Source organism: Mandrillus leucophaeus, unplaced genomic scaffold (genome assembly GCF_000951045.1).
Source record: "Mandrillus leucophaeus isolate KB7577 unplaced genomic scaffold, Mleu.le_1.0 Scaffold125, whole genome shotgun sequence".
In the NCBI taxonomy this organism is placed as follows: domain Eukaryota; kingdom Metazoa; phylum Chordata; class Mammalia; order Primates; family Cercopithecidae; genus Mandrillus; species Mandrillus leucophaeus.
This window is the reverse complement of record NW_012100876.1, coordinates 1,675,844-1,700,911: the sequence shown is the minus strand read 5'-3', so window position 1 is coordinate 1,700,911 and position 25,068 is coordinate 1,675,844. Positions and strand designations below refer to the sequence as shown.

At 41.7% G+C, this 25,068-nt stretch overlaps 1 protein-coding gene across 4 annotated transcripts in view; it reads left to right on the top strand.

The window, feature by feature from the left end:
• NUP93 (nucleoporin 93kDa) overlaps positions 1–25,068 on the top strand; it is a 114,178-nt gene that overhangs the window by 66,992 nt on the left and 22,118 nt on the right. For all 4 annotated transcript variants that reach the window (XM_011971871.1, XM_011971875.1, XM_011971872.1 and 1 more), the window contains 4 exons: positions 1,144–1,206; positions 7,974–8,102; positions 20,170–20,244; positions 23,995–24,084. In XM_011971871.1, the coding sequence (XP_011827261.1) occupies positions 1,144–1,206; positions 7,974–8,102; positions 20,170–20,244; positions 23,995–24,084 (357 nt within the window). The remainder of the gene's footprint in view (positions 1–1,143; positions 1,207–7,973; positions 8,103–20,169; positions 20,245–23,994; positions 24,085–25,068) is intronic.

Here is a 25,068-nt window from a genome sequence, read left to right as displayed (position 1 = left end):
TTCTTCATATTACAACTAAGACTTTGATCTCTACATATCAATTGATGGGTCATCTTCCTTGTTCCTACTCAGCCCCCAACCAGCCCAAGCTATGGAAAAGAAACTGCCCCCTTGTATGAAGAGCAAGGTGTTGGCAGGGAAATGCAGTCTATATATCTGTCTGTCTGCAACTGTGGCTGTCAGAATAGTGTCTCAGCCCTTTTCCTATTGGATCTCGGCTGAAGCAAATAAGGACAATGAACAGCAGCAAAGAGATCATCCTGGGCATCTCTTTCGTTAATAGAAGTCACCAACAGATCTAAATCTAATCGATTCTAATAATAGAGCTACATATATTGAGCCTTGGGTCAATAACTTGATTACATTATCTTATTTTTTTACAAACAAGTAAGCTGAGGTTTAGGGAGTTTGGGTGACCTGGCTAAAGTCCTGCTACTAGTAGTAAATGGAGACACTAGGATTTGAAACTGCCAAATTTCAAAGCCTATCCTTTTGGCCATTGTGTTACTGTGTAGTTGCATTTTGCAGGCATTTAACCTGTTTATATTAAACTAGCCTTGTAGGCTGTCTTTTCACCCTACCTATATTAAATGAGCAGTGGAGCAGACCTGAAACAGACAGAGCACATGGCAAAACCCTGGAAGAAATGTGTAAAGAAAGGATTTTTAGAATTTCCCAGACGTTGGCCAACAAGCGAAAAGCACACAGACAAATGGGCGATGATGATGTCCTCAATGTTAGAAAGAAATTAATATAAACCAACAGAGAAATATAGACTAAGGAACAGTTAGAGGAACTGTGACTAGCTCCATCACCAAGGCTGTATCTGCAATATGAGCCATTTAGGAATTTTGAAGGACAGTCTTGATTTTCCACTTTTTACATGTTTACGGAATATAGAACCCCACACTATTGTTTCATGGGAACTTTACTTTCTAACAATCATCATATGCTCCCAGAATGGAAGAAACTAAGAAACATCTGTAAAAGTCATCTATTTTGATGTTTTCAAGTTGGGAGAGTTTTGTGAGGTGGAGGTAGGTAGCGTACTAGATACCATCATGGTTATCATTTGTCTCTCAGTATACTTTTGATTTTTTGAAAGTTAGTTTTAAGTTGTGTTAATTTTTCCCCCATTTGTAGGGCTTCCTGAAGAATGAGAAGGACAATGCCCTGCTGTCTGCCATTGAAGAGTCCCGGAAGAGGGTAAGAAAATTAACCAAAATGTAGATGTATACAGATGAGGGCAAGAGGGTTGGCGTGGTGGCTCACACCTGTAATCCTAACACTTTGGGAGGCGGATGTAGGAGGTTCGCTTGAGCCCAGGAATTCAAGATCAGCCTAGGCAACATAGTGAGACCCCATCTTTACAAAAATGCAAAAAATTAGCTAAGCATGGTGGCACACGTCTGTGGTTGCAGCTACTCCGGTGGCTGTGGGAGGGTTGCTTGAACCTGGGAGGTAGAGGCTGCAGTGAGCCGAGTTGTACCACTGCACTCCGTCCTGGGGGACAGAATGAGGAGTGAGATCCTGTCTCAAAAAAAACAAAACAAAACCAGTTGGGGGCAGCAGTATATACTAGGGGAGTGTAGTGTAGGATCTGGAAGCTGGAATCTCTCACATGCCCCGTTCTCTCCTACAGAGAGAGTTCTACAGGAACCATTTTTTGAGAAGAATACCATGCTTTATAACTCTGTATGTATTTAGTGACTGCAATGCATCTGAGACACTGGACTGGACAATTAACTATTAATCTTAAAATGGAAAGACCAGAAAATTATTGGTTTCATTGTTATTGTATAAATGGTATTGTGGTTTCTACTGAATCAGCAGTTCAGAAAAGCAGCTGTGATCGCTGACAGTTTCCTTCAACTTATTTTCCTTTTATTACACAATATTGAGTGGACCACCTTTTATATTAACAATTTCTCCAAGTTCAAACGCACACACACACACACATAAAACTAGCTCCATGCTTGAAAAGATGGTAAATAAGTTCACCTAAGAGCAGCCATTATATGTGCAACAATATTCTGCAACAAGCAGTCGTGCAAGATACTCAAAGATTGTTTAACATGTGAGTTATCTTCGTTTATTTCTGACAAGGATCCAAATATCAAAATCTTTCTATAACATCCCATTATAGTGAAAGAGATTTTTGGGCCCTTGGGGCCTTATGGTGAGAGAGAAGAAAGGCTAGTTGTCCTGTGGAATTGGTTATAGAAGTGCAGCTTTCCCCAGGAAGGAGGCTGGCAGGGTACATTCCATCAGCTAGCAGTAGCCCTTTCTGCAAAGGGAGTAGGCTTGAAGTGAGACCTCTGTTTTGCTGTTTACTTATTTAGTTCTTATATCCAATGAAATTTATTCATTAGTTGTGTAGTTCAAAAATAATAAAGTGAAAAAAGTGCTGCTTCTCAGTGTGCTTTATTAAAATATTCTGTGAAGGTGAACATGTCTTAGTAGTACTGAGGTGAAATAGGGCTCGTTATTTAAATGACTGATATGTTTCATTATCAAAATAAAATTCCCATCATGTGCAGTGGCTCATGCCTGTAATCCCAGCAATTTGGAAGGACAAGGCAGGTGGATCACTTGAGGTCAGGAGTTCGAGACCAGCCCAGCCAACATGGCAAAACCCTGTCTCTACTAAAAATACAAAAATTAGCCAGGTGTGGTGGTGCACACCTGTAGTCCCAGCTACTCAAGGGGCTGAGGCAGGAGAATCGCTTGAACCTGGGAGGCAAAGGTTGCAGTGAGCTGAGATCGTGCCACTGCATTCCAGCCAGGGTGACAGAGCGAGACTCTGTCTCAAAAAAATAAAAAAAATTCCCAAAATTTCATTAATTATATTGTTGGTGATAGTACTTAGTCACAGATAGAGAGAAATTCACTTGATTCAGATCTGAAAATATTTTTAAAAGGGTTTTCTTTTGGTCACACATTAAGTGAGTTACCAACATTGATTCTCCTGCTGTAAAGGACCAATGAAATTAAATTAGGATTGTTGAATGCTACCAAGCTTTATTAGTCCATTTACCCCGCAGAATGTGTTTCTGGAATTGGCAGTCTCTGAACATTGTGCCATACTGAGACTAAATTTGCAGCCAGCCAAAACATTTAGGTGACATACCACAGTGCAAAATGTGTGCATATGTGTTTGTGAGGGAGGCATTCCAGTGTTGGGAGCCAGCCTCGGGGGAGACCTTTGACCTGTCTGGACACCAGGAAACTGCCACTGAGCAAGAATCATTTTCACACAAAAAGTGAGCAACTTTCTGGTATTTTTGTGACTGTTTTGTGTTTGAATAACTTGCCAGTGTCCTGCTGAAATGCCAAGAAAACAAGCTACAAAACCACAAGTGTGTCCTGTCTTTCCCCATTTGGCACATCCCAGCAAAAACGGAACAACATTATCAGAACATATGCAGTGTTTCTAAAAGCCAGCAACAGTGCAGTAATAAACGGGTATGAAGTCAAAGCATATTGCCCTCTTCCCTTTATGAAAATGGGGTTCAAATGCTCCCCACCTGCTCTTAATTCAGCTGCCCAATTCTTTCCACGCTTTTTTTCTTGTGTTCAAAGAGAAATATTTTCCACACATAGTAACTTGAAAGATTCAGATTTAATTTATAATAGTTTCTCCACTGTTTTGTCATTTTTTGTGGTTTGTTTTTGCCTTCCTTTTAATTTTTAGATTTCTCCGTACTCTTCCAGTTTATCCTTTTTCTTTTCCCTTGGGTTTCTTCTTAACACTGCTTCCCACCTCACCTTAGACTCTCACTGCCCTCCTCTTCTCTTAGTTGTTAGTTGAGCAGTTCTGTTGATTCTGTCTCATTAGTTCCTCTAGTTAGCATTCTTCTTTGCACTTTAGTTCAGTGGTTCAGATGTGGATATAAACAGAATAGGTTGGAATGGGACAGATGGGTGACTAATCGTCCCTGATTAACCCACAGATTGAATGTTCCATTACCTCTAATGTAATTAAGATAAGCTGGGGGTGATGCAATTAAGGGAAGAGAATTTTGATATTGGATCATTTATTTATTTTTTGAGACAGGGCCTTGCTCTGTCACCCAGGCTGGAGTGTAATGGTGTGATCTCGGCTCACTGCAACCTCCATCTCCAGGGTTCAAGTGATTCTGCCTCAGCCTCCCGAGTTAGCTGGGATTACAGGCGTCAGCCACCACGCCCAGCTAATTTTTGCATTTTAGTAGAGATGGGGTTTCACCTCATTGGCCAGGCTGGTCTCAAACTCCTGACCTCAAGCAATTTGCCTGCCTGGGGCATTTATTTTTATTTGAAACTCCTTATCACACTAATGGTAAATAGAACTACAGCAGTGTTCATTCAGGTTATGAGGGTGTTTCTAAATGAGTAGCCTGGCATACTTTCAGATACATCTGAGGATTTGAACCCAGAAAGCTGATAGTTTTCAAAGCACTTTCAAAGTACTAAGCAGGAGTTCTTGGCACACAGGCAGGCAGCCCAATTAACAGGGAATGGTTAATTCCTACTGTCGTCATTCTGACCCTTACCTGATGCTGAAAGTCTGTCTCCACTGTCCTCTTCAGCAGTTTCTGTGGGTGGTACATTGTCTGTTTTCTTTAATTGCCTTTGCTACTCTGCCACTGTTGGCCAGAGGTCTTGTCCTTAAGAAAAAGACTTAGTACACTTTGTGGTGCGCTCACTTCGTGTTGCAGCTCCGTAGGCTGTATAATGTATCAACCTTCCCCTGCCTCCTTCTACCCTACCTGATCCTCTTGCCACCTGGTCCTCCATTTGACCTTGCTGGGAGAGGCTAGAGGCTGAGGAGGCAGTTGGTTTGACCACTATGTGGGAAAGTTTTAGACAAAATTGTGGCTCACGCTTGTCTGTTCTTTCTGGACAACTTCTAAGAAAATTATCTCTTCCCCTCCACCCCACCTTTATGTTCCATCATACTTCTCTTCATTTAAAATGCATAACTTTCATGTTTAAGTTTACTGGTGTGAGCAAGAAGCAAAGGTTTTTCTCTGGGTATTTTTCAGCTCAGGCTGACTGGAATGGTCCATTCTGCCTGACTCTCAGTGAAAAGAAAAAAACCAGTTGGAAGACTGTTTTTAAAGTTTGTGATTATCGTTTCTCCTGTGTCTGCAGAATATGTATTAGAAAAGGGTCCAGCAATGCACCAGCCTTCTTCCTAATCATGTGTCTGTGTGTATGTATGTCTGATGTCCTTTTTTCACATTTTAATAAATATTGGTCTAATTCGAAACATCCCAATTGTAGGAAGAGTATATGTATGTGATTTTTCTAACAGTTCCCCAAAGCTCATGCATATCAATATTATCAGTATAAATTATCTGTGTTGCCAATAATAAAGCAGGCATTGCTAATACTCATTCCCTTATTGTTGCCTAATTAGATGCCAATCTGAATGTAAATGAAATGGCTTTTTGAAAAGGCTTAAGCTGATGGGAAACCTGGTCTGCTAGTTGAAGAATAATAGGCTATGAATGGTCATAATTCAATATATCTGTGTTATTTTAATTCTCAGATTTTTTTTTTTTTGTCATCTTCCTTATTCCCTCTCCTGCCCCCTCCCCAGATTTCCTTTCTTTTTTCTTTACCTTCTGAATGCCTTTATTTTGGCAGCTACCTGCAACTACTAGTAGACAGTGGCTTTTCAGTAACTTTGAGTAGACTGGTAGGCAGTTTAATCCCAGAAGGCTATTTTTCTTTTGCTGGTTTACTTCCTTCTATGAAAATATTAGTGTTTTTTTAAAAAATAAAATAAAATCACTGGGGCCGAGTGCAGTGGTTCACGCCTGTCATCCCAGCACTTTGGGAGGCCAAGGTGGTCGGATCACTTGAGGTCAGGAGTTCGAGACCAGCCTGGCCAACATGGTGAAACCCTGTCTCTACTAAAAGTCTTAATACAAAAGTTAGCCAGGTGTGGTGGTGCATGCTTGTAATCCTAGCTACTTGGGAGGCTGAGGTGGGAAGATGGCATGAACTCAGGAGGCGGGGTTTGCAGTGAGCTGAGATCGTTCCACTGCACTCCAGCCTGGGCAACAGAAAAAAATATATAATAATAATAATATAAAACACTAGGAGAAACTTTTTTTTTCTTTTCTTAGATGTTTATTATATCGTAAGATACTATTGATTTTATAATCCATCATTATTTTATATGCTACAAAGAAAAATTACTGCTATGATATACGATCTAATTTCAGAGCTTATATAAAGATGTTTATATTAGTAAACACATGGAAAGATGCTCAACATCACTAGTCATTAGGGGAACATAAAACCACAGTGAGATACCACTTTACACCCTTTAGGATGGTTACAAGCAAAAACAGGAGGAAAAAAAAAAAAAAATATATATATATATATATATATGGTTTTTATGTTTTTGTTTTCTGTGACAGTCTTGCTGTGTTGCCTAGGCTGGAGTGGAGTGGTGCAATCACAGCTCACTGCAACCTCTGCCTCCTGGGTTCAAGTGATTCTCATGTCACAGCCTCCCAAGTAGCTGGGATTACAGGCATGCACCACCACACCCAACTGATTTTTGTATTTTTAGTAGTAGTAGGTTTTCACCATGTTGACCAGGGTGGTCTTGAACTCCTGACCTCAAGTGATCTACCTGCCTTGGCCTCCAAAAGTGCAGGGATTACAGGGATGAGCCACCTTGTGTGGCCAGAAAAAAACGTTATTAAGTGTTGGTGAGGATGTAGAGAAATTGAAAACCTTGTGCACTGCAGGTAGGAATGTGAAGTGGTACAGCCTCTATGGAAATAGTATGGAGGTTCCTCACAAAATTAAAAATAAAATTACCATGCAGTTCCACTTCTGAGTATATACCCAGAAGAATTGAAAGCAGGGATATTTGTACACCCGCGTTTATAGTATCATTCACAAAAGCCAAGAAGTGGAAGCAACTCGGGTGTCCATCAGTGAATGAATGGATAAAGAAAATGGTATATTCATACAATGGAATATTTTTCAGCTTTAAAAAGAAAGGAAATTCTGACACTTGCTACAACTCTTAAGGACATTATGCTGATTGTCTCTGGCCCATTTCACTCACAAAAAGACAAATACTGTATGATTCCATTTATGTGAGGTATCTTGAGTAGTCAAATTCACAAAAACAGAAAGTAGAGTGGTGGTTGCCAGGAGCTAAGAGATGGTAGTGATGGTTGCACAACAGTAGAATGTACTTAATACCACTGAACTAGACACTTTAAAATGGTTTATATGAGCTGGGCACCGTGGCTCACACCTGTAATCCCAGCACTTTGGGAGGCCGAGGTGGGCAGATCACCTGAGGTCAGGAGTTTGAGACCAGCCTGGCCAACATGGTGAAACCCCATCTCTACTAAAAATATAAAAATTAGTTAGGCATGATGGCGGGCACCTGTAATCCCAGCTACTCAGTGAAATAGGGTATGTTGCAAGCAGTTGTCAGCAAGTTTATTTAATTTTTTCTTTGGAGACAAGGTCTTGCTCTGTTGCCCAGGTTGGAGTGCAGTTTGTTTTGTTTTGGGACAGGGTTTTGCTCTGTCACCCAGGAGGGAGTGCATGTTGCGATCACAGCTCACTGCAGCCTCGACTTCCTGGGCTCAAGTGATCCTCCCACCTCAGTCTCCCAAGTAGCTGGGACTATAGGTGCACACCACTGTACCCAGCTAATTTTTTGTAGAGAGGGTTTTGCCATGTTGCCTAGGCTGCTCTCGAACACCTGAGCTCAAGCAACCTGCCTGCCTTGGCTTCCCAAAATGCTGGGATTACAGTTGTAAACCACCACGCTCAGCCAGTAAATTCTTTAAAGATAATTTTTAAAGTAGATTGCTTTTTCTCTACCTGTGGAGAAGTGGTCGGTCTGGAGGGCTTTAGGTTTCTGTTGGGTCTTAAAAGAAACCATGTTTTTTTGTTTTCGTTTTTTTTCCTGAGGATCATTGTTCTCTGTTCCTTTCTGACAGACCTTCGGCATGGCTGAGGAGTACCATCGAGAGTCAATGTTGGTCGAGTGGGAGCAAGTGAAACAGCGAATTCTGCACACACTGCTGGCATCAGGAGAAGACGCCCTCGACTTTACTCAAGAAAGCGAGGTAGCTTGAATGCAAAAGATAAACTACTCTTAATAAAAACATGAAGTCAAAGAATGCTTGTCCACTTAACTAGTATTTTTGGCACAGTGGATCACTGTCTTCCTCTTGAAACACTTTCTCCACTTAGCTTTTAGGATGCCACATTTGCCTGGACTTCCTCCAACATGTCTGCCTGCTTCTACTCAGTCTCCTTTGCTGAACTTTCGTCAAATTCCCTGACCTCTATAGGTTTGAGTGTCCCAGGGCTCAGTCCTTGACCTCTTCAGTTTCTCTCTCAGTCAGTGTCCTGTGATTTCATCTGGGCTTGGGGCTTTAAATACCTATCATCTCTATGTCAAAGAGTTTCAGATTTACGCCTGCAGCCTTGAACCTTAGTGCTAATTTATCTAGTTAATTTATCTAGCCAGTGTTAATTTATCTAGTTGCCTTCTTGGCACTGCTTGTATGTCTCGTTGCCATCACAGGTTAAGTATGTCCAGAATTGAGTCATGATAGCAACTCCTTCCCTATCCTCCTTCTCTTCTCACAGAGTTCCCTATCTTTATAAATGGCAGTTCCAGTTTTTCACTTGCTCAAATCAGACACCTCAGCCTCACTTTTGTCCTCTCCATCTTGCCCATTTCACACCCGGTCTCTTTCACATGTTGACAAATCCAGTTAACCCTGCCTTAAAATATACCCAGAATCCAACCACTTCTCACTGCCTCCATTTTTAACACTCTGGTACAAATCACTGTCATCTCTTGCTTGGATTATTGAATTGGCCTCCTAACTGTTTGTTGTTATTGCCCTGTAACAGATTACTCCAGACCTGGTTTGTTGAAAACAAGTGGTTATTTCTGGCTCAGGGTCTCTAGGCGCAATCAGGGTATTGGCCAAGGCTGCACTCATTTCAAGGCTAGATGCAAGAGGCATCTACTCGCAAGGTCATTCATATGGCTGTTGGCAAACCTTAAGTCCTCTCTGACTCTTGGCTGCAGACATCATTTTCTTTTCAAATGAGCCTCTATATTGTGCTGCTCAACAGCATGATAGCTTGCTTCCCCTAGAACAAGAGGGAAGGGGTCCGAGGGAGAGCTAAAGAGCCCCCAAGACAGAAACTATCATCTTTCTGTAACTTAAAAGTAGTATCCCACCTCTGTTGGTCAGAAGTAAGTCACTAAATCTAGCCTACACTCCAGGGGAGAAGATTATGCAAGGGCTTGACTACCAGGAGGTGGGAGTTATTGGGGCCATCTTAGAGGCTGCTGACCACTCTGGTCTTTGTGCTTTTGCTGTTGCACGCTGCTACAGTCTCAACACAACAGCAAGAACACAACTTAAAGGACAGGTTAGATTGTGTCACTTCTCTGCTCAGAACCCTTCAGTGACTCTCATCTCATACAGAATGAAAACCAAAGTCTTCACTTTGACATGTGGGTCCCTACAGACCTAGTCTTGTTGCCTCTCCAAGCTCATCTTGTGCTGCTTTTCCCATTGCTCTTGCTGCGCCAGCTGAACGGGCTCCTTACAGGTTGCTTCAGCAAATCTGGTAGCCCTGCTTCTGCCTCTGGTCCTCTGTGCTTCCTGTTGCTTCTGCCAGGAATGCTCTTCCCCCAAAGGACTGCATGGCAGTCTCTCTCACTTCCTTCAAATATTTACGCAGTGCCATCTCAGACCTTCCAAGGCCCTGAAATCCAAATCAACCCCTTCTTATTCAACACTTTGCATATCCCCTTCTCTTGCTGTATTTTTCTTTTTGGCATATCCTTCTGTGTGCCATAGTATATGTTTTATGTCTTTATATTGTCTCTTTCTCCCATTAGAATGTAAGCTTATTGAAGATAAGGATCTTTGTTTTGTTTATTCCTTTATCTCCAGTGCCTGGAAGAGTCCCTGAAACACTGTAGATGCTCAGGAAATATTTGTTGAGTGAATCATTTGACTGTAGCTAACTTCATGCTAGCTGAAGTATTAGGGATATATTGAAACAGTATATTTTAGAATGGTTATGTTAAGTAGCCCTTTTCTTAATTGCCAGTGTTAATTGACTGGCAATAATGCTAAGTTGAGATTTTTTTCCCTTTTTAAAATTTAAAAATATAAGCAGTGTGGCCAGGTGTGGTGGTTCACGCCTGTAATCCCAGCATTTTGGGAGGCCAAGGAGGGCGGATCACAAGGTCAGGAAATCGAGGCCTTCCTGGCCAACATGGTGAAACCTGGTCTCTACTAAAAATACAACAATTAGCTGGGCATGGTGGCATGTGCCTGTAATCCCAGGTACTCGGGAGGCTGAGGCAGGAGAATCGCTTGAACCAGGGGAGTCAGAGGTTGCAGTGAGCTGAAATCCCGCCACTGCACTCCAGCCTGACGACAAAGCGAGACTCCATCTCAAAATATAAATATGTATATATATGCAGTGTGGTTGTATGATTGAAATATTAAAGCACCTTGTCCCCAAATACCCTATTCTCTTCTCCCTTTGTCTTCCCCATAGGTAGTCACTATTAGTACTTTCTTGTGTAAATTTGCAAAGTGTCTTTATACAAGTATATGAGACTGTATATGCTTATCCCCATTCCTTCTTACACAAACATTAGCTACTGCATGCTCTGTTTTGCATTTTTTCTTTCTTCCCTTCATGTATCCCAGAGATCTTTCCTGAGAGGGATTTTGAGGCTACATCCAGGAGCAGCAAAAAAGAGTGTCTCCCTTTATCTGTGATTTTTGCCTTGTGCCAGAGGGATCCAGGGCTTGCCACACATTTACCACCCAGGTGTTGAGGAAGGACAGCCCTGGGCTTTTTCCTAGCTTTTCCAGTTCAGGGTGACTAGTTCTGAGGCTTTGTCCAAGTTATTTAATTAACCCTGCAGACCTTCAGGGTCTTTACTGATTGAAATGAGATTATTGGGGAAGATAGTGATAATGTAAAGCACCTGACCCATAATAGCCATTCCCTATTGTCTTTTAAAAAGCAGTTTCATGTAATTTAGAGGTGAAGATTTAAAATTATGTTACAAAAATTATGTTACAAAAATTATAGTGCTAGATGTTTTCAGGTGATATCAGTGCTTCCTGATAAATCTTTTTTTTTCCCTCAAGTTATTTCATGAGTAGCTAAGATGATTTTTGCACATCGAGATAAGAAAACTGAGGCTCAGAGAGACACATAATATGCTGGTAAGACTCAGGACGGTTGGCCTATGGACTCTTACTCTACTGAGGTCTAGGTCAAGGATACATAGGTTGGCAAAGGGTAACTGCACATCCGGTATCTATTCCTGGTTTGTTCCTGATTTAAACACCAAGGTTTTTGGTTTGGTTTTGTTTATTAAACTAACCCCCAAATAAATAGATGCCAAAGTCATTGTGTTGGGAAATTGCTCATTAAGGACCCTGTCCCATATTTCTTAGACTTAAAGATTTCAGACTGAAATCAGAGTCTTTGGGAACGAAGAACAAATGTATAGTATCGTTGGTCAGCCTAATGTTTCTTTCTCAATTCTTTGTGAATCTCAGCAAATAATTAGAACAGCTCATGGTTTTATAAACTTCACTTTTTTAAATGGTGTTAATAGGTTGTGTTCTGTATTGGGATTTGGAAGTAATTATAAATTGATAATGGGATGTTCTTTCTTGATTGCTCTTCTCTTAAAAATAGAATAGTCTGTTTAGTAGACTCTTCTTACTTGACCTCAAGTCCCCTTGGAAGGGAGTTATCTATGCTTTTGCTATTCTCTATTGTGACACCTGGCAGAGTAGATAGTTTGTAAATGTTGGCAAGTGATGCATATAGGTCTTTCTTCAGATTATCCAGGGAACTGCCCTTTTCTGGAATCTTACAGATTTTGTTGTTTGTTGTTTGAACTTTTTTCCTAATGTATAACGTATATATGGAAAAGTGTGCAGACGTAAGTATGCAACTCAGGCTGAGTGCAGTGGCTTACACCTGTAATCCCAGCATTTTGGGAGGCTGAGGCAGGAGGATCACTTGAGTCCAGGAGTTTGAGACCAGCCTGGGCAACATAGTGGGACCCCGTCTCTACAAAAAGAATTTTTTTAATTAGCTGGACATGGTTACGTGCTCCTGTAGTCTGAGCTACTCAAGAGCCTCAGGTGGGAGGATCGCTTGAACCCAGAAGATTGGGGCTGCAGTGAGCTGTGATTGCACCACTGTACCCCAGCCTGGGCAACACAGTGAGACGCTGTCTCAAAAAATAAAAAAATTTTTTAAAAGTGTACAACTCAATCATCACAAATGGAACACACCTAGATGAGGAAACAGAACATTACCAGCACCCCAGAAATCCTCTCTGTGGTCCTTTCTGGTCACTACCCCTATCAACAAGGGAAACCAGTGTCTTGACATCCAGTATCATAAATTAATTTTGCCTGTTTTTGAACTTTACGTAAATGGAGTCATACAATATCTACTGTTGTTTCTAGGTGCTTTTATGTAACCTTTTGTATACTATTGGATGTACTTTTAAGCCATTCATTCTCATGGCTAAATAGTATAACTGCAATTTGTTTATCCATTCTAGTATTAGTGAACCTTTGAGTAGTTTCCAGTTCTTTTATAAATAGTGCTATTGTGAGCATTTTTGTGTTTTGATGAGCACATATTTACATCTCTGTTGGGTACACCTAAGAGGGGAATGGCTGAACCAGAGGGTATGCATATGTTCCGCATTAGTAGATACTGCCAAACTGTTTTCCAAAATGGTTGTGTTGGTGTACCCTCCCACCAGCAGTATGTGAGAATTCCATTTGTTCCATATCTTTGCCACATGTGATGTTTCTGTCCATTCCAGTGTGTATGTGGAACCTTGTGTTTTTATAGGCCTTTCCCATATAATTTCCTTGAAAAGAATGAAAAGGTGATATCTTCACATGGACAGACACTTTGTCCACCCTCTTTATAGGAGAATACACAACGTAAAAGGCATAAAAGACAAGTTTTGGTATTCAGCAGGCTTTGGGTCCCCAAGCCTGGGCTTCCTCATTATGAAATATCATTTTTTTGTTGTTTTTTTGAAACAGAGTCTCACTCTGTCACCCAGGCTGGAGTGGAGTGGCGTGATTCTCGTGATCTTGTGATCCGCCCGCCTCAGCCTCCTGAATAACTGGGATTACAGCCATGCGCCACCGTGCCCAGTTAATCCTTGTATTTTTAGTAGAGACGGGGTTTCACCGTGTTGGCCAGGCTGGTCTCGAACTCCTGACCTCAAGTGATCTACCCTCCTCCCCTTCCCAAAGTGCTGGGATTACAGGTGTGAGCCACTGCGTCTGGCCATGAAATGCCTTTCTTGAAAAACTGTTGTTGTAAGAAATGTAGAATATGTAAAGTGGCCAGCCCGGTGCCTAGCATAGTGTACACAATCAGCACATTCTAGCATTCTTTGTGCGATTGTTGGTGTTTGGTAAGATACACATTTTTACTTTAAGCATTTTGATATGGATCCATCCCTTTTTAAGTGTTTCCTTGATTTATAAAGTATCGTTAGGAATCAAAAAAATCTTTGCATATAAATAGAGGAGATAATTAAAGGAGTTTGATGGTATCTAAAACATTCTTTTCTGGGCACCTTATTGTCAGGAATAAGGTCATTGGAATACAGAGTCATTAGTTAAGAAGGCAGTTTCACATCATTTTGAGCTGACCTTAGCACTTGAAGGAAAATGTCCAAATTTGGGTAATATAATATAAAGAGAGGCTCAAAGCTCTTTTTTTTTTCTTAGCAAAAAGTACGCTAGGATATAGTGGTTTCTGAAACATGATTTTCCCCCATGCCTTCCAATAATAGGAGTTTCCCCCAGTTCCTTCTAAAGGAGACATTGGTAATATCTGTTCCTAGCAAGTTTTTTTTTGAGACAGAGTCTTGCTCTATTGCCCAGGCTGGAGTGCAGTGGTACAATCTCGGCTCACTGCAAGCTCCGCCTCCCGGGTTCACGCCATTCTCCTGCCTCAGCCTCCCGAGTAGCTGGGACTACAGGCGCCCGCAACCACGCCCAGCTAATTTTTATATTTTTAGTAGATACGGGGTTTCACTGTGTTAGCCAGGATGGTCTGGATCTCCTGATCTTGTGATCCGCCCGCCTCGGCCTCCCAAAGTACTGGGATTACAGGCGTGAGCCACTGCGCCCGGCCCCCCTAGCAAGTTTTAATAAAGGAAATGATGCTTCAGTAGCATAGAGTCAATTTGGGAAATTAATTTCCTTAGGATATCATTGGAAGAAAAGGGTATATTTTTTAGAGGAAAGTAGGAATTAAAAGATTGTTACTAACTCTTTAAGTTGTGGTGTGAATAAAAATGATGTGCTTTGAAACAAAAATGAGACCCCTGGCTACGAATCCTCGCATCCCAGTTTTGTGTCTGCTTAGCGTGAGGAAGAACTTCCCTGTTGAGGCTTGCATGACAGCATGCAAGATTCAAGCAGTTTGGGGAATCCATGATGTACCTTAGCCAATTTTTAAAACAACATTTAAAGGTAAATTTAACCTGAGTGTAGTCTACTGACTGCTTTGTGATATTAGACATAGTCAATGGGCAATCCCTTAATGTATTGTCTGGAAAATGACTCAGCAAGAAACAGGCTCATTAGAGAAGCTGAACTGTGGCTTAATGAGTGTAGATAATGATGGTAACATTTCACACTATGATATGTGAACAGTGTATGTTGAACATAGTCGCTAATTTTGATAACTGTCTTAATACCATATTCCATCACTTCTCAGTCATGCATCTGTTTTACATCTCAACATCTCTCAAATCAGGATATGTCTTAAATTCAGTAGTATATCATTAACAGCATTTTAAAATTTCTTAGTGATACATAAAATGACAGTGTTTTACAATAGGTGGACTATTAGATGAAATGAAATACAGTAGAATATGAACTAACAGTTTGAAAACTGCAGACCATAGGATTCTGAACTGTATTTTGTGACTCCCTGGCAGTTTCCTTGGGGATGGACCCAGTTCACCTGTTAGGGATTTGAGTAGGAGTTCAGGTATAGAAAGTGCTCTGCTGCTCTTTCAAAAAGATTTTTTAAAAACCTCAACTCAACAGGCCCTTGATTTTATTGTCGTGATGTATCATACACAAACTGTCTGATCTTGTGTGCTCTTCTGACAGTAGAGGAGTGTAGACCCACTCTGCTGCTCTTCCCATCCTGCACCCAAACACAACCTGTCAGTGATGCACACCCTTCCAGTTTCTCCGAGGTGCTTACATGCACATTTGTATATCTTATCGATTTATTATCACAAATAGATATTATTTTATATATTCCTATAATTTTGCATTATATTGTTATACATATTTTACAACTTCTCCTAGATTGGTACACGTAGGTGTCTGTCGTTTTTTAGTAGTTATAATAGTGTTCCAGCCTATGTGTGGCTTAGGTATTCTTCTCATTTTGTCCATGGTCACACAGTCATTAGTAGGGTTAATAAGGTCACACAATTATTAGCTGGGTTGCGTTTAGGGCCCTCGTCCTCTCTGGTCCCTGGTTGGTGTTTTTTTCCTGGTAGTACTGGACTTTTGCATACATATTTTAAAGCTAACTATTGTGAATTAATCACCGTGTTTCCATTTTGCTTACATAAAGCCAAAACATTCCACTTAGAAGTTAAATTCTTTTCCATCTGCAGCATCATCGTATTTTCTTACTACCCTATATTCATTTTGCTAGGAGTGCTAGTTGCATTCCTTTTTTTCTTTTTCTCCCCCACCTTTGAGACAGGGTCTCTGTCACCCAGGTTGGAATACGGTGGCGCAATCTCAGCTCACTGCAACTTCCGCTTCCCAGGCTCAAATGATCCTCTCGCTTCAGCCTCCCAAGTATTATAGCTGAGACTACAGGCGCACTCCACCACACTCAGCTAATTTTTGTTTTTGTTTTTTGTAGAGACGGGTTTCGCCATGTCACCCAGGCTGGTCTTGAACTCCTGGACTCAAACGATCCACCTGCCCCCAGCCTCCCAAAGTGCTGAGATTACAGGCATGAGCCACCATGCCCTGCCTGCATTTCGTTTTTTCTAACTAGAATATGCTTTCCTTGGAAAAGATTTTTATGCATCCCTGGATACACTTTGTACGATAGTAGGTGCTTAATAAAAGTTTGCGGTTCCCTCCTGCCACTTTCTATCCCCATCCTGTCCTGGAATGGCTGTCTCGGGAACACCATGTACTCTGATGAGACCTTTCTCAGTTTGTACTCCCAGAGGCTGCTGTTTTTCCACATATATGTCTCCAGACTCCTGGGTGAGTTGCTTGTTTTCCTCTAAAAGAAGAAACCCTATCGTCTTCCCTGCTCTTTTGATCTCTGGCTCTCTGCTCCTGTCATCTTGTTTTGTCATCCTTGCTATGGCTCCGCCAGACCCCACTGCAGAGAACCCCAGAGATTAGTGGCTTTCCCAGCCCTCAGGCAGTCCCTGGCTGTGGAATTCCAGCTAAATATTTGCCGGTTCCTCTGTTCAGGAATGTGCAATCCTCTTGTGGATAATTGACTTTATGTGTGGTGAAATAGCGGCTTGGTCAAGGGCAACTGAAGGATAGGTACCTTTGAAAACAAAAGCATTAGGCAAAATTAATTTAAATGGAAATTTGAAGGCTGAAACCCAACTACTTTTTAAATGGATAATTTTAAAAATTAGGTTTTTAGCACTGGAAAATATTTCTCAAGGCTGTTCATGTATATTTAGCCACAACAACTGTGTCCTTGCAAAAATGCTTTAGTGCTGTTCTCCTTTTCATTTCTTTGTTTATTCTCCTTGACTAAGTTACTGGAATTAACAGGCTTAGTGCTGTGTCCTGTAAAAAGACTGTGGAATCTCCAGCTTTTGGATAGCTCTGTTTTAGAAAGGTGGCTGTCTTAGAGAACAGTCCTTAATACAGTGTTAATGGGAAGACTCAGAATGAGTCCAGAAGTATAAAATGCCCTGGCTGTGGAGGGGCTTCCATCAAACAAGGAATGTGTATTCATTGTAGAAAAACGAAATGAGACTTTCAGCCTATACAAAGTAAAATACTTTAGGTCATATTTCTGAGGTGTCCATATCTGTCCATTGTTGTTGAGCATAGGATTTGCTCCTGTGTTCGTTGTGGTGGTTTCTTTTTGTTTATAAAGTGATAACAGCTAGCATTTATTGACCATATGTTGGGCACTGTGTTGAGGTCTTCCACTTATTCCTCACAACAGTGCTGTGAGGTAGGGATTCATACTATTTTTGTCCCCATTTAACCTTCATCCCAATGCTATGTGGTGGATACCATTACCACCCCCCACTTTACACCTAAGGAAACTGAGGCTTAAAGGGAGCAATATGCTCCAGATCACATTGTTATAAGTAGTGGATCCAGGATTTCTTACTCCTCCTCCTTCTCCTCCCTCCTCCCTTGTCTTCCCTCCTCTCCTGTTCTCTGATAACTGTTCTTGGAGAGTTACCCTGGGCTGCCCTGGCAGGCAGGATAGAGCAGTGGCAAAGAGTACAGAGTGTGGTGCCAGACTGTGGATTCAAGCCGCTGCTTCCTACTGAAGTGAACTTGGGCAAATTGCTTCACCTCTCTGTGTGCCTTTGTGTCTTCACCTGTAAGATGGATAAATAAATAAAAGTACCTACTACATAGGGTTGTGGAGTTAATAACATGGAAATTCAAACAGTGCTTGGCACATAGTAAGTGCTCATTAATAGCTATTGTTATTATTGTAACCCAGTGGTGTTTAAATTAAATCTGTGTTTCAGGTAGGAATGCTTTCAGCTGTGAGTAGTGGAAACTTTGAGGTTTAGTAGCTTGAATAGGGGTGTATATTTCTCACCTACCAAGATGTCTGCAGGTGTGGAGAGTGTTGATGTTAATCCAGTTGTTCTGCAATGCCATCAGGGACCCAACACCTTTCTGTCCTGATACACTACCCTCTCTAGCACATCCACCTACTTTAGGTTCACAAGATGGCTGTAGGAGCTCTAGACATTATATTTGCATTCAAGGCAGAAAGAAGGGGAGAGAGCTGAAAAGTCATGACAGTCCCCCCACCTCAACCCTCCAATCAATAAAAGCAGAAGCTGTCCCCAGGTATACTAGCAGGCTTGTGTTTTCATCTTATTGGCTAGAACTAGGGTGTGCCATTCCTTGCTGTAGTAGATTCTGGAAAAGGATATATTCAATGGTTTATAGGGATCAGCACGTGAGGACCTATTGTTAAATTTTCAAGGAATTTGCAATCTAGTTGATATCGCCTTGAATAGCTTGAAATCTGCCATGGTGGGAGAATTTAAACCACAGACACCAGCAAATACTAGCCATTGTCCCTTTTCCCACGAGCTGGCTGTTAAAAAACATTTACCAGCACACTATTGGGTACATTTATTAGGTTGGTGCAAAAGTGATTGCCATTGAAAGTAATGGCAAAACCCGCAATCACTTTTGCACCAACCTAATAACTCTAAATGCCAGCTTGAAAGGTGGCAGAAGGTAAAGATGTGAGAAGTAGGAATTGAGAATGGTCACTGGGCCAGCCAGCAGCATCTACCAAGATCAGCGAACTGTTTAAGCTCTTTTAATACCAGTGATAGTTGGAGATCAGAACTGAGGGGACTTCTCAAGATCATCTAGGATAGCCCCTTCATTTGACTAATGGGAATCTGAGGAGGTGCTTTGCTCCAGAACCCAAAGCCAGGGAGTGAAGTGGCCCTCCTAGAACCCAGGCATCCTTGACAGTCCAGTGTTCATTCTCCAGAACCAAGGGCTTCATACTGCCTTTCTGATAACTCCCCTTCCCTTTCTTCCCGACTCCTGGTGCATGCCCACTGTACTCTTCCTTTTACCAGCTTCATAGTGCTGGGAAGCTTGGCTGTTATCATCCCCATTGGTTTCACAGAAAGCCTAGTTTAAACTGATTTATTTTAGATTTTAGTGTATAGAACATTCAGCTTTTTTAAATAAATGAGATAAGCTTAAAGAATTTGATCTCTGCTATGCTACAGTACAAACTAATCAGTGGGAACTTAAGAATTTACCTAATTTTGATCTGTATTTCTTTACAGAACGAATAAACTTAACTAAAGATGAATATTCTTTCTTAAAAAAGACTGAAACTTTTTTCATACACAGTCATGCACTGCATGTGTGATGGTGGCTGGCTTCATAAGTTTATATCATATTTTTATGTGCCTTTTCTATATTTAATTGTGGTTAAATATATACATACTTACCATTGTGTTACAGTTACCTACAGTATCCAGTATAGTAATAGGTTGTACAGGTATGTAGCCTAGGAGCAATAAGCTATGCATACAGCGTAGGTGTGGAGTGGGCTAAACCATCTGGTATGTGTAAGTATACTTTATGAAGTCCACACAATGACGAAATCTCCTAATGATGCATTTCTCAGAACCTGTCCTCATTGTTAAGTAATATATGACTGTATTTTTATCTGACTCTCCTCTTCAGATTGTAAGCTCTTTGGGGACAGGCTTTGCAGGCTGGCTTGTTTTTGTTCTTATGGAGATGGATATACACACAGCTGTGCATGTGGCAGACACTTAGCAAATATTAACTGAATGAAGGTCCAACTTGCACTGGTCTCACATCTTCAGATAACAGAAAAGTAATCAGCAACTGTTGTCTTACTGTGGACTCTAGTGTGGAAATGTCTGAATCAGATGTTTGACTCTCTAAACTGCTTTCCCTCAACTGCTTGATACGATTGATGAAAAAGAGGCCCACTGATAAAAACAATGGCCTCACTAGTGTGAAGACAAGGGGAAGCTTGAGATTGAAACAGAATGTTGGAAAGATGTACATTTCCAGAAACAGTCATTGAGATATCGATAGGGTTTATCCAGCCCCTCACTCTTTTTTAATTAATCCAGTCCCATGCCTGCTCTCTTCTCATGTGTTCACAGTAAAAGTTGCATGTTACTGAAATCCCTAAAATCATCATTTTGAGGAAGTCTTAACTAGGAAACAGACTCTCGACAGCTCTGTCAAAGACAAGAATATGTTTATGTGATTTTATTTCTTCACATGGCTGAATACTGTCCCTAACTGATTCTGAATATGTATTTATCCACAGCCAAGCTACATCAGTGACGTGGGACCCCCTGGTCGAAGCTCTCTGGATAGCATTGAGATGGCCTATGCGCGGCAGGTGAGTGTGCTCTCAAGGGAGATTAAGCCAGGAAATTCCTTTGTGAACCTCTAGGGAATAAAAGGGAACAAAAACTTGTAAAAGTCAAACCCTGAAAGCAAGTTGTATTTTTTCATTTAGAGGACTAGTTAATATTTTACCATAGGCCACTGGAGAATTCTATCAAATAGGGTAATAGAATTACTCACATTTGATTTGAGGAAATTGAAATCTGTCCTTTACACTGACCACAGCATCTCAGTATGCATTTTTGGCAACAGTCCCATGTACAGTAAAGCTTCAGGTAACTGCGCTGCTTAGCAAATGGAGTTCTGTATTAACTGACTTACCTGGTAAGCTGGTGGTATGAACAAATCCTTTTTTCACTCTTTGTCGAGAGAAATTTTCTAAATGCTTTTCTGTCTTGATAAGCATAGTGTATTCACTACTTAATACCACTGTTGTCCTAGAAAAGCTCATAATATTTTAGGGGTCATCCTTCTGGTTGTAGATGAGGACCGTCCAATAATATGGATATGGATTGAGATGCTTTGTGGTAAGCACAGGAATTCTGTTGGACTGAAACCACCCTGAGGACCATACATAACCTGGAACTGACTTTTTAAATAAAGCAGTGCCAGCTGACTTTGTGCTTTATTGTAATTTGCTGCTTTTCCCCACAAAGTACAAAGAAGGAAAAATATTCCTGTTTCTTGAATTGAGGGCAGTGGGCCTTCATCCCCTTAAGATTATCCTCCACCAGCAGTGGTCCAGGAATATCTGCTCAGCCATTATCACCTCCTGGATTCTTTGAGGGGGACCCGGGGGTCCCACTTATGGCCCTCAACATTACCCACCTCATCCTCCTCCAGCCTGGAGTAGGGTGGTTGGAGGCAAAAACAGAGCACCTATGGAGGTGAGCAGGAGGCAGTGAGAAACTGTTAGACCCTGTGCTCTTTTACCAAGGTCCCTCTCTTCAACTGCCAGTTATTTAGTCAGTGGAGTTCCACATGAATTGAGTTACCTGGTTAGCTGATGGTATTATCGGAAGTCCCTCTTTTACCCTTTCTTGAGAGAAATTTTCTAAATATCTTTTTAAAAATCTCTCTTCTTTGGGGTGCCATTGCCACTTCAAACTCCAGACAGCTGAAGCCCCCAGCTTCATCAACTTCCCACACATGAGATCCCCTCCTTCCAACCCCCTCATGTTTTGCCACTGGCCTTCATTTATTTCCTCCTGCTCCAATTTTATACCTCTCTCTTTTTATTCCCCCTGTGCATCTGCATCCTTTACTCGTCACCTTCATTGTATGGCTGACTCCTCTATTGCCATGGAGAGAGTCCTGATGAATTACCGGCTTCTGAAGAGAGAGACTGTGTCTTCTACACCTGCAAGGACTAAAGATGTCATTAACATTTCATAGCACATACAACACCGAAATATTGTGTCTGTTTACACGGCTGTCCTCTCCACTGAAGATGAAGCTTTATATCCCATGTTGAACAGTACTTTGCAAAGGAAGACCTGTAAGAAATGCTCACTGAGTGAATAAGTACTACATCATGGTTTAAAACCATTTTATTGATTGGTTGGTTGGGTGCTTGAGACGGAGTCTTGCTCTTTCACCCAGGGTGGAGTGCAGTGGTGCGATCTCAGCTCACTGAAGCCTCCGCCTCTGCCTCCCAGATTCAAGCGATTCTTCTGTCTCAGCCTCCCAAGTAGCTGGGATTACAGGCATGCACCACTACACCTGGCTAATTTTTGTATTTTTAGTACATACCGGGGTTTCACCATGTTGGCCACGCTGGTCTTGAGCTCCTGACCTCAGATGATCCACCCGCCTCTATCGGGAGAACCCGCTCCCGATATTTACGTGGGTTCTTTTCTGTTTCTTAAGTGTCTCGGCTGGTTTGAGAAATAAAGGGAAAGAGCACAAGAGAGAGAAATTTAAAGCTGGGTGTCTGGGCGAGACATCACATGTCGGCAGGATCTGTGATGTTCCCCAAGCCATAAAACCAACAAGTTTTTATTAGCGATTTTCAAAAGGGGAGGGAGTGCACAAATAGGGTGTGGGTCACAGAGATCACATGCTTCACAAGATAATAAAATATCACAAGGCAAATGGAGGCAGGGCGAGATCACAGGACCACTGGATGAGGCAAAATTAAAATTGCTAATGAAGTTTCGGGCACGCATTGTCGTTGATAACATCTTATCAGGAAATAGGGTGTGAGAGCAGACAACCTGTCTGACCAAAATTTATTAGGTGGGAATTTCCTTGTCCTAATATGCCTGGGAGCTCTACAGGAGACCGGGGCTTATTTCATCCCTTTGGCTTCGACCATAAAAGACGGCACACCTTAAAGGGGCCGTCTGTAAGCCTACCTTCAGGGCGCATTCTCTTTCTCAGGGATGCTCCCTGCTGAGAAAAAGAATTCAACGATATTTTTCCTATTTGCTTTTGAAAGAGGAGAAATGTAGCTCTGTTCTGTCTGGCTCACCAGCGGCCAGTTCAAAGTTACCTCTCTTGTTCCCTGAACATCGCTGTTATCCTGTTCTATTTTCAAGATGCCCAGATTTCATATTGTTCAAACACATATGCTCTGCACACAATTTGTGTGCAGTTAACGCAATCACAGGGTCCTGAGGCGACATTCATCCTCCTCAGTTTACGAAGAAGATGACGGGATTAAGAGATTAAAGACAGGCATAGGAAATTATAAAAGTATTAATTTGGGGAACTAATAAATGTCCATGAAATCTTCACAATTTATGTTCTTCTGCCGCGGCTTCAGCTGGTCCCTCCATTCAGAGTCCCTGACTTCCCACAACACGCCTCGGCCTCCCAAAGTGCTGGGATTACAGGCGTGAGCCACTGCGCCCAGCAAAACCATTTAATCTTCATAACAGCCCTGGAAGATGAATGATACTGATGTTCCCCATTTAACGTAGAGGAAACTACAGTTCAGCAGAGTCGTGATTTGTCTAACATCACTACTTTGGGAGAGCAAAGACTTCATATACAAAGTGGAATCTTCCACAAGAAGATTTAGAACTTAACTAGTTAAGATTTAGAGCTTACAGTTCTAAATCTTAACTAGTTAAGTCCTGTTTCACTTCCGTAGTAGGACTTAACTAGTTCTAAATCTGAAAGAGTGAATTTACGATTTCTACTATCATCATTTTAGCTCCTTGAAAATAAAATCCAAAGTAAGAGTGGTTTTCCCATAGCTTAAATATCACATAGTTCATTTTCCTTAAGAAAATCTTACCTGAAGAACAGAGATTCTTTCCAGGAGAAATGGATATTCCACATGTGCCTCTCCTGCTATTCTAACACTTGTGGAGGGAGGCAGTGCCCAACATTCCTCACTCCATCCATGAATCCTATACCAGGGCCATTCCGTCATTTTGAAAGAATTGAGTCCTTTGCCTTGGTTATTAGGAAGCAGCAGCCAGACCCCTTCCATTCTCCTGTCTTCCCCGGGTGCTTCCTCACTAGGACAGAGAGGCATAGACCTGCCTGTGGTTCTTCTCCCCCTGGACCCCGCTGCTCCCATTCCTCAGGTGTTTGGAAGCGGGGGTGGCAGTTAGCTTTAGTGTGTTATCCACAGCCCCAGCACAACTGGGGAGCTGGCCAGTGTGCATGGCTCAGCGACTCCAAGGAAGGAAAGGTTGGCTGAAGTTTCTGCCGGCCATTGCCTGCTTCAGGGGGTTTTAAAAAGAGAAAGTAGATACTGTGCCATTTACTTTGCTTTTTATCATTTCAGATTTATATCTATAATGAGAAAATTGTAAACGGACACCTGCAGCCCAACCTGGTGGACCTTTGTTCTTCCGTCGCAGAGCTGGATGATAAGGTAGAACCTAGAGCTAACTCAAGTAGAAACCGGGGTCCAGTGTTTTGATGGGGCTAGCAGCTTGCCGACTTGGCTGAAATGTGCTGTGGAAACACCCCATTCTGTGGAATGAAATGTTAACTGTTCCTCAGAGTTTTATTTTAAATAACTTTGGGTGGTTTTCTTGATGATGAATTTTTAAAAATGCATCTTCAAAAGGCCCTGCCAGTATCAATTGATAGTCACAAGAGTTCTCTTCAAGCCGTATTTGCTTTGAAGTCCCATCAAGCTTTTACTCCCCACTTACCAGTTTCCCTCCTTACACAAGCAATAGACTCCTTAATGAGAGCTGAATTGTCAAGGTGATGGCTTTTCACACCTGTAAGTCCTCGAACTTGACTCAGGTGGGACTTTTGTGAGCATTCTTGATGTACCACTGGTTCTATTCCTCTGACAAACACATATACTGCCTTTATTTATTCTCCTCCCTCACCCCTTACTCCTGGCCAGTTTTCTGCTCCAAGGGGCAAAAAAATAAAAATAAAATAAAAAAATAAGTGGATGGATGACTACTTGGTAGGTGGCTAGGAGGAAGGAAGAAAGGAGGGAAGGCTATTATGGAAGAAAGCACCCATACACAGATTTTTTTTTGTCTTTTAAAAACTTGCTCAGCCCAGTATGGTGGCTCACACCTGTAACCCTAGCATGTTTTGAGGCTGAGGTTGGTGGATTGCTTGCACCCAGGAGTTCAAGACCAGCTTGGGCAACATGGCAAGACCTCCTCTCTACAAAAAATAGAAAAATTAACCGGGTGTGGTGGCATGCACCTGTAGTCTCAGCTGCTTGAGAGGCTGAGGTGGGAGGATTACCTGAGTCCAGGGAGGTCAAGGCTGCGGGGAACCATGATCATGTCAGTGTACTCCAGCCTGGGTGACAAAGAGTGAGGCCCTGTCTCAAAAAAAAGTATCTAACTTTTAATTTTTTTTTCTTCTCTTTTTTTTTTTT